General features: G+C 45.1%; 1 protein-coding gene across 1 annotated transcript; it reads left to right on the top strand.

Moving 5' to 3' along the window:
- Positions 1 to 3248: 3248 nt before the first annotated feature.
- FAM89A (family with sequence similarity 89 member A) lies at positions 3249 to 10325 on the top strand. The gene is made up of 2 exons (XM_087775533.1): positions 3249 to 3569; positions 7569 to 10325. The coding sequence occupies exons 1-2, from the start codon at positions 3318 to 3320 to the stop codon at positions 7725 to 7727; spliced, it is 411 nt and encodes a 136-aa protein (XP_087631659.1). The 5' UTR covers positions 3249 to 3317; the 3' UTR covers positions 7728 to 10325.
- Positions 10326 to 10377: the final 52 nt, after the last annotated feature.

The raw sequence follows: 10377 nt of genomic DNA, 5'->3' as shown, positions 1-10377 counted from the left end.
AAAAAAAAAAGTGTCAAAATTAGGACTCGACCGTTTTCATTTAAAACCACTTCTCTGATGAAAAATGATGCCTAAGAATTGAATGATCTTCAGCTGAAAATCTAACTTCTGTTTGGATATGCCACTACGCAGCGGTGTATACCAGGTGCCACTTATACCCAGCATCTTTTAAATTCTGCTTAGCCAAAGGACTGAATTTCGTGTCATTCCCAGAGCACCACAGAACAGCGTGATCTCTGTTCCTCCACATCAGCGATAAAAACCATAGGCCTCATGAGAAACAGAGCATGTTCAGGCACTCTGACTACAGCAGCGAATGGAAGAGTAAAGCATGCGTCACCAATTATTAATTCGTCTTGCATATGCCCAGTTTGTGATATCTGGATCCTGACCTGTCCTTGACAAGCAATCCTGACGGCACGTTAACCCAATGAGAGACACCTTGCAAACACAAAAGGGACTTAAAAAGGCCGATGGCACTGACAGGTGAGCTCTGGTGCGCCTTGTTTGGCAAGTTTTAAGATATCCCTGCTGCACAGCGGACAAAATGTGGCATTAGCCGCATCACTGCAAAATCTGGAGTCTTACTTTAAATCTCTAATGAAGGTGGCTTTAAGCAAAGGTGCTGCTCTGCGCAGGGTAGCCTGAAGCAGAGGCACACATCCTTCTGTCAGTTCTATCAGGTGGAAAATCATCCCTAGGAATCACAAACTTAAAATCAGTAGACGCCTTTTACCATGACCTACCGTTAGCTCCCCGTGTGCTGGTTCCAGTGTGGACGACAATACCGCTTTCTATCACAAGGTTGTCATAAAGAAGAATTCATCAACATCTGCAGATAAGTCAGTTATTAGAGAGGAAAGCATCACAGAAAAGGCTGTAGGAAACAGTCTTAGTATATCAATTCAAGATACACTATAATGCATATAGATCACTACATTTGGAAAGAGGAACGTTATTAAATGATGTACAAATGATACACAGGCATTGTGTATCCTCCTAAGGAATAAGGAAAGGAAAAAACATCACATATGGATATGTAAATTAAAAATATACCATAATGCATTTGTGTAAGGAAACGTTACGGGACACCTCTCCTCTGGCACTTCCTAATTCTTTATGACACAAACTACATGTATTTTTAATGTGGTTTTTTTTAGGTAACGTCCTTAGCAAAGGACAGTTTAGATGAGTAACGTGTTTCTGTAGTTCAATTCTAGGAACCAACAAAGACTGAGAGGTTTATACAGCTAACGAAAGATAACTCCGTAACCGAAAGACATAACTGCAAAAGGCTCCAGCTTCCATTATCACCATGTTATAACTAGGTCAGACTAAATAAAGCAGGAGATTTAGATTTTAAAGGATAGTTATGAATTTAATATGAATGAAGGCTAGATAAGGTTGCCAACTGAGAGAAGGGTCACTGAGAACCCAAAAAGTATTTTTTTTTTATTTTTCAGATGACAAAGTTGAGCAGTAAGCCAGCATATTTTTGCAATAGTAAAGATATGGCAACAAGGTGCCTAAAGGACACGAATGTGAAGAAAAGGCACTTAGAATCTAATGAGATCAGGCAAGCTGAAAAAAATAATTAAGATAAGCTGGTTTAGATAAAATAAGAATATTCACAAGCTTTTCCAAATAGCTGTCATCTGGAAAAAAAAGGGGGGTGGGTTGGAAGGAGGACAAATACATGTATTTGCTAATAAGCAGGAAGATAATACAGTGCCTACATCCTTAGCAAACTGAATCAGTATTTTTGCTGTCAGACACCCTTGGCCTGGAAGGACAAGGGGTTTGTTGATGCTTTTAATCTACAATAGGGATGGTTTTAAACGCCTTTAGTTTCATAAAAGCTATCAGCACTGTTTCATTGTTCACAATCGACCTGGGCAGAAGTGGCATCATGACAAACGGGAAAAAAATATCTTCTTGATTCCAGTGTACAAAGCATTAAAAAGCACATCAGGTCGTCTCAAAAATCAATCCCTAAAGTAGCATGTAAACATGAATAAAGACTGGCAAAAGCTTCCTCCACCGTAAGCAGCGTTAAAACAATTGTCACAGAGTCTGATGACATTTAATCCATGAAAAAGCCATGCGAGTCTGGGAACAAACCTGAAAATAACGCAGAGGCTTAACTCAGAATCGCTAAATCTGGTTACGCCTTGAAGAGAAAACCCCACAAACAAAGCAGGGTTGAGGGAACAGGACCGCACCTTTCAACAACCTGGCTTTGCAATGGCAGCGCATTCCCAGGAGTCCTTTTTTATACCCTGCCTCGGTTTGGATTTCGAATGATCCAAAATTGCCACCATTTATTCAAGAGACTCCAGAGATACGAACATGTCAAGGGAAGCGGGGGGAAACATAGAAGGCGCAGAAAGGGACTCAGAGCTGGCACACCGAGGTGGCATTCCTGTGGTGGCAGAGCCGTGGCCATGGCCGCACCGGCAGTTTCACGGCCTTCCCCTGGCCAAACCCCCTGTCCGGCAGTGCCTCTCCATCACCCTCTCACAAAAGTGCGTGGGTCCTTCTGCAAGCCAGAGCAATAAACCGCTCCGTGAATAAACCCAGAATAAAAAGAGAGAGCCCTCGCTCACGTCGAGAGATGTGATTCCCAGAGCGGACGGATACACCGAAGTTTGTTTCGTTGCAACGCTTGGAGATAAAGACTTGATACAAAGCTTGGCTGTGAGGATGCGAAGGGGAGAGCCCCTTTCACGCTATCAGGTGACTGAACTAACGCCATCGCCACAGAAGAACCGGCTACCCTCCGCCTGTAGCATTCCGTCAGCTTTCACGCCTGCTTTCCCCGCATTTCGCACCCCCCAGCCTCATCCCGGCACCCCTGGACCGAGCCCGGAGGTCCGGCCCCGGCCCCGGCCCCGGCCCCGCAGCGGCCTTCCGCCCCTCCCAGCCCCAGGCCGAGCGGCTGCCGCGGGGGCGTTTCTGCGGAGCGCCGGCCCCGGCCCGAGCCCGCAGGCTGCGGCGGGAGGCAGGCCGGCAGGCAGCCGGGCCTCGCCCGAGGGGACGCGGGCCGCCGCGCCGCGCCGCGCCTCGGCTCAGACAAAGCCGCCGTGCCGCGGCCGGGCCCGCCCCCGGCGCCTCCCGCGCCCCCGGGCACCTGCGGCCCGGCCTCCCGCCGCCAGCCCCCGCCCGGCCTCCCCCGCCCCCGCCCCCGCCCCGCCCGCCGGGCCTCTCCCCGCGGCCCCGGCCCCGGCCCCGGCCCGTAGGCGGGGCGGGCTCCGGGCGGCGCCTCCCGCAGCGGGGGCGAGGCGGCTCTTTCCGTCGGTCGCCGCCGCCGCCGCAGCATGAGCGGGCCGGGGCTGCTGGGGCCCGGTGGCGGCGCGGGGCTGCCGCCGCTGCCCAAGAGCCTGAGCGGGCTGCTGAACTCCTCCTCCTCCGGCGGCGGCGGCCAGGGCGGGCGCTGGCGGGACCTGGAGCGGCTCTACGCCCAGAAGTCCCGCATCCAGGACGAGCTGAGCGGCGGCGGCCGGGGCTCGCCGCGGCCGCCCAAGCCTCCCAACCTGGACGCGGCGCTGGCCCTGCTCCGCAAGGAGATGGTGAGCGGGGCGGGGCGGGCCGGGCCTCGGCGGACGTGGCCAGCGGCGGCGGGGGGCGCTGCCGCCGCCGCCGCCCCACGGCCTCCCCGGGGCCGGAAGGGCGCCCCGCTCCCGGCGGCGGCGGAGCGGGCGGCCCGGGTGGGAGCGGGCCCGGGGCCGGGCCGGTGCAGCCCCGCGGAGCCCGGCCCGGCCGCTGCGGGCTGCAGGTAGGGCGGAAGGCACCGGTGGGGGCACGGAGGGGAGTCGGGACCCCCGACCCCGCCGGCCCGCGTCGGTGACGGTGGGGCTGCTCCCCCCGCGGATCGAGGGCCCTTCAGCGAGCGCCTCGTTCGGTGGCATCCATTTGAACCTGGCACCCATTTTAAAAGGCTGTCGGTAAGAAAAAAAAGCATCGGCACCGATTCATTCGGTTCGAGTGAAGTGCCATTAAACATAGTTTTCGTCGGGACTTTGACTGCGTAGCGCGGTGTTATTAGTGAAATTCCTCCGGGCGACCTGGCCCACCTTTTGATTAAACGCTAATTCGGGTGTTGGTGTTGCGCTGGTGCCAGCTGCAGTTGTAATGACTAATAGCAACCCAAGCGTTGTGCACTTAGTGTTCTGAAACATATAAAATATGATCGTGCTGAAAATCTGCCTGGTTAAAGGCTGTTTTTCTCATGGTAAAAAGGTGTTAAAAGCACAAGAAACTCCGTTGAAAGACCTTTCTGTGGATTTAGGACAGTGTAATGTGCTGAAATCTTAGTCTGCCACCAGTGTTTCAACAAGTAGTTCAAACACAGTTTGAGGCAGTCTTAAAACTGGGCATTAGAGTTGCCAGTTTGCATTGAAGCAGAGGAAGCCCAAGTGGCTGTCGACTGCTGGGGCTTTTTTGTACAGTGGTCTAAGGGGAAACAAGGATATGATCTCGGTCATCTTAATCCTTTCCAAAAAAGCAAAGATAACTCGTTACAGAAGTCTAATCTATTTTTCCTAATGGAAAATCAAATGAGATGCTTGTTAAAGTCATTTGACGAGTAGACTTCCCCTTTGATACTCTGTTATCCTTGATGATAATTTGATAAAACACTTCTGAAGAAAAAAAATAACCTCTGAACACATGAAAGACTTTCAAGAAACAGTCTCCTCGGTTCCAGGTGTACTTTTTTGTGGCCTGTACAAATTAGAGACACTCTCATGTACAAATAAGCTGCCTCTCGTCAAGTAGGTAATAGTACCTCAATATTTATATTAAACATACTTTCTTCCAGCAGTCAAAGATAGCATCTCTATTGAGTAACAAGTTTGCTTCAAATTTTCAATACTGAATGAGGAAGAAGCGCATAGCAGCATCTTTTCCTGCATGATCAAGCAAGGCACTATGTATATAAGTTTTTAAAGATGAGAAAGTGATGGATTTAGATGCTCCGGAGGGAGAGGGATGAAAGGAGAGGTCACTTCAGAATTGTAATCTTGAGGAAAAGAGTCAATTGCGTGGGACTGTGCATTAGGTTGTCTTGTAGGTGCTATGATAAAACTCTGGTGTCAAATGCAGATTGGCTGGGTTTAAAAACTTTATGCTTGTGCTAGCAGGCTTGGACATTTCTTCAGGCTTTTGCTGCCGCAGGGATCGTACTTGAAAGCTGTGAAGAGCTAGAGGCTGTGTTTTTCTCAATAGACTTATTGTTCTTGCTTGCTTGTTTGACACTGGTGGCAGCTACAGAGAAACAAGATACTAAACGTAACTATTTGGTGTTAAGGCCTGCTAAGTTAATTCTGCTGAGCAATTTCTGTCTTGGAGATTGCACTTGGCGTAGAGCTGATCTTCACAGAAAGCGCTGAAGTGCTTTACAGAGCTGAATGGGAGAGCGGCTGGTGAAAACGCCCCCCCTTTCCTCAGGAGATGAAGAACCAGTCGTCTGTCTCCAGGTTGAGTTTTCTGGCTCAACTTGCTCCTAATCGCTCTTTGAACAGTTCTTCACCGCAGTCTTGTCCTCCAAACGTTTAGCTCTGATGCAAGTCTGGCTGGTGGCTCTCATGTTCACATGTCCTAGCCTTAAGTCCAGCTTCACAGCATCCTTTCTTACCCGAGGTGGGCAGTTTGTTTAGGTAGGGCAAGCCAGACTTCATCGACTGCCACCTCCAAAGGCTGATGTTCAGACTTTATTCTTGGGCAGGTAAACAGTCATTAGCTTAACAAGTCTGAAGAAATTACTTCAGCAAGGGTAGGTGGAGGGATCTGGATATGGTACACATACCTCCCTTTTATTTTTCCTCCTGCAGTCATGTTTGTTTGGTTGTTTTTTGCTTTACAATTTTTGGCAGAAGGAGATTTGCACAAGTGCTGGTTCCCTCTTATGGAATAGAAAGCAAGGAAGAGTAGTATATCCTTTCTGCGGAATGCATACTTAAACAACAAGGGGAGAGAAAGTTGTCGTGCTCATTACAGAGGAAAATGGATGTGGGTAAGACAAGCAGCTTAGATCCGAGGTGGTGGAAAAGCTTGTCTGTAACCTCCTGGCAGCTAGCACAGCGTTCCACGTATCATTCCTTGTGTTGTCCTAAATTCCTCATGTTCGGTCTGTATGAGACATCATGTCTTGACTCCATGACCTCCCCAAGTAATTTGTGTTGATTTGTGTTGGTCCTGAAAGGTGCCTGTCCTATCTTTCTGAGTTGAAACGGTGTTGTGGTGTGCGATACTTTTTTTTCTTCCTTCTCCTTCCATCTTGAGAAAAAGGATCTGGTAGGATAGTTCAGCAATGCCAAAGGAAGATCTTCATGCTAGCCTCTGGTGGTTTTCTCGTGTGCTGAGCGTATCCGTCCTTAGAATTTAGACATGTAAGGAGAGATTTTTGAGGTAAGAGTTCTCCTTCTGGGTAAAATGTAGCCTGGCATTCAGGCTGCACTAAAGGCTACTAACATTTTTTTTTTTCCCTCTGAATATGAGTTGTAGCAAAAACTTTTATTTGATGAAACAGGCTCGCTAGGAGCAGCCTGTCAGCTTAACAGTTATTTGAAAATTTAGGCAGAAATGGCTGCTTCTTGAAAATGTTAAATTAGGTAGTGGTTTTAATTTACTGCAAGACAAAAGCTAGATTTAATTTGATCTGACTTGGATAGGTGACAATATCAAACGAACTCTCATTTTGTTGCCAGAGAGGGAAACTGCTTTGAGTTAAGTGACTAGCTTTATTTTGCTTTGTGGTGCAATGTACTGGTTTTGTACCTGATGTAAAGATGCGGGATACAAGGTAGCCTTTTTTTTAATGTTGTTCCAAATCTTTAATTAGCTCTGGAACTAATATTTTAAAAGCTTGGGGACCAAAATATTAGGCGCTTAATTATAAATCAAACCTATGCTTGAGTAGCACATTTAAATATTCTGAAGATTTGCAGGCTACAATGTACGTCCTTATCTTACTTCTGCTTTAGTTTTGCTGCTTCCAAGTCGCAGGCTGTATTGTGCTAGACATACCTAGCCTTGTCAGATGCCTACATATGTCGATAGAGAAAAGAAAATTATAGTAGAAGATGCTTAGCCAGGTAGTGGAAAACCAGGCAGAGCTCCATTTGCAACTTTTAATCCAGACCGTTCTAAACAAAAACAGAGCTTCTGATTCTATGTCAGAAAGATGTGTGAAAGACACAGTGTTTCTGGAAAGGTATGTCTCTTGCATAATGAGGGATATAGAGCGTATGAATTCATCTGTGATGCTTCAGATAGGAGTGAGCTGCTTATTGGAAGTTAAGCAGGGTGTTGTAATATGACAAAATCTTGAAGAACACTTTGCTCGTGTTCTGCTGTATTGCATCATGTTGTTCCTTATTCTTTCTTCCAGTTTATCCCATAGGGAGTCTGTCACCTTAGAAAATGAATTATACTTCTGTATTTCACAACTGTTCAAGGTAGAAAGAAGCTTGATCCTCTTGTTTAGCAATGAAAGATATATAGTATTATACTGCCAGAAAAATCACAGTTGTAATACTGTTTGTTTGTTTGAATTCTTCCCCGCTCAGGTTGGCCTTCGGCAGCTAGATATGTCATTACTGTGTCAGCTGTACTCCCTGTATGAATCAATTCAAGAATACAAAGGTGCCTGCCAAGCTGACTCTAACGCAGACTGCACGTATGCTCTGGAAAATGGTTTTTTTGATGAGGAGGAGGAATACTTCTAGAAGCAGGAAGATTCACCTCCAGGCTGACCGAGGTTCTTTTGTCCTGTCCCTGTAACACACCTCAGCAAGAACGACTGGAATCTGTACGGATCTCCCTTCCTGAGGAGGAACACCCAGCTACCCCGAGTTGTGTTAAATTCACTTATTTTAACAGGCTGTCAGTACAAGTTACTTATGCAAATACCACTTGAGGAAAGTGCTGTACTCCAAAACTTTTGAAGAGTTCTCAAACATGCTTGACAAGAGTTTTCAATTTAATTTGCAAGGTGGGTGTTTTCAACTTAGAAACGTTGGTAGCTTTTAACTGGAATTTTAAACGTGGAAGACAGCAGCGACTTCCTGAGTTGTAATAACTTTGTAAGGGGGGAGGGAAGCCTCCGCTGTGGTGTAAATAGCTATAGGTGATTTTTTTTTTTTTTTGGTCAACGGTATTGATAAATGCATATTGAACAGGCAGCTGGATGCACGCGCATCTTCAGCTGTACTAAGCTAGTTCTGCTCTTATCAGCTGCATCCAGTTTTATACTGGGCGGATTGTTTACACAGTTTAATTTTTTTTTTCCTCCGTAAGCTAACTTTGACTTTTCCTTATTCCTAGCTTACAAGCTGTACATGTGATAGTGAATGTTATCAGCAGGTTTTTTTTTCTGTTGATCTAATTCACTTTCTTGGTACTGCCACTTGGCATTAACTTTTATACTATGGCCTGGATTTCTCGCATCAACATAGCTCTTTGACCTGCTAAACTCTGTTCTGAAATGGTTTGCTTAGCTTTTACTGTACTGCATAGTAAAAGCACAGATTCAAACATAGTCTGTCTGCCACTATGTGGCTTGGAATAACGTGAACTCTTGTGCAAGTGTTCTCGATCATATGAAGAATAAGGAAACCTCTCATGACAAAATGGGACAAACTGCAATATTTTATACTGAGTGAACTTTGTTTCTGTAAGGTAGACTACACCTCTTTTTAAAAATGCAAAATAAGTATTTTGAGCACATACTTTGCATATGTTAAAACTTTTTATACTAACTTGTTCTTTGAAGTGTAACTTATTTTTGTTTTCAGAACTTACTAAAGCACTCGGTTAAGTTTTTATTATTTCATAGTTTGTACACATAATGCTTAATCAGCTTGGAAAATGAGAGTTGCCAACTATCTGAGTCTTCACCCTTCTCTATTTTAAGTAAAATCAGCTCCCAATGCGATTTTCATTTCTTAACTTTAATTCTAAAGATTGCTGCAAAGCACAGTGCCTGAATCTTGACACAAGCTAATAATTAAGGGCTTAAATCTCAAAGGGTTTTTGCATGGTTCACGTCTGGCATGCAAACAGTTTACAGAAAGAATTGGAGATCACATTCTGGGGTAGCTCCTCTCTTAGTTTTTAGCAAAGGCTAGGATGTTGCAGTGATAAAAGCCAAGCGACTTCCAGGGTGGAGTTTTTGTGCGTTCCCTCTAAAACCGGCTTATTTTAATGGAATTTAAAGGCCACAAGAGTAAAGACTGTGCTGTAGTTGTGTATGTGTATAAGTTCTTAATCTAGTCTGTGGCAATGGTTGCATTTTTTTATGTTAATTCTGGTCTAATTACTTCACTCACCCAAAACTAAAGTGAACGATAAGGCAAACACAGATAATCCAAATGGCTACATTTATATTTAAAAAGCTGTGTGTGTATATATGTATGAGTATATATACATGCATACGTACATACAACTTTATGCTTTGACTTAAGAATGTATCAGCTTTGAATATAATTTGCTGTGCTTTTGGTATTTAGATGAGGCTTTTTCTAGTCTGTTGAAGTACTGCTATTTTCTTGCTCTTTCCCCCAAAATAAAAAGCATGATGTTTAGCATAACTTTTTAATGTTGTGTGTATTTTAATTTACCATTTCCATGAATCCAAACCCTCCCCCCTTCCCAGCCTCCCCCTAAAAAACCTAGGAGTAGTCATCACCCCTGGATTGAAGCAAGCAATTTTTAAATTACAGTGGAAAAGGTTCTACCTGCCTGTATTTGGAATGGGAATTTCCTACTTCTCTGTCTCAATTGGATTTTACTTATTTTTGAATTCAGCAGAGAAAATCCTGTCTCTACTAGAATTAAAGATTCTGTTTTACAAATCCTTACACGGTGCCATTCATTAATAGTCCCACTGGTGAGAATGGACTGAGCGAAATTCACAGTACTTTCTCTTATATAAATGACTTAAAAAGCAAAATGCAGTATGCTTGTGAGTTGGGGAATGTGGAATATTTGGCTGGTATTCGCTGTACCAAGAAAAGCCGAAAAGTCTCAGGGCATCAGTCCACAACATCATCTGCACTGGAAAAAGGATGGATTATTAGGACTTGCTAAGTTTTCAGCACCTTGTCCCTTTTAATAACACCTTCTTGCATGTGAGAGGAGTTATAATCTATATTCCTAAGGCAAATTCAAACATTGTGAAGGCTGGCTAGCTAGACAAAGGTTTTAAAAACAATACATTTGTTATGAAGTCAATAAGCAGTTGTTCCAAAGGCAGATTTTTGTGCCTGGTGTTTCAGTTGTGAGCTGTATCTCTTCACCACATTAAAACAGCATGAAGTAGGGAAGTTGCTTTGCAAGAGAAGTGTTTCGTGGGAAAGTATAGCTTAAATACTGAGT

This window comes from Nipponia nippon, unplaced genomic scaffold (genome assembly GCF_047370975.1).
Source record: "Nipponia nippon isolate SJK-2023a ecotype South Korea unplaced genomic scaffold, ASM4737097v1 scaffold_4, whole genome shotgun sequence".
Classification (NCBI taxonomy): Eukaryota; Metazoa; Chordata; class Aves; order Pelecaniformes; family Threskiornithidae; genus Nipponia; species Nipponia nippon.
Note: the sequence above shows the minus strand (reverse complement) of the source record. Positions and strands in the feature narration are given on the sequence as shown.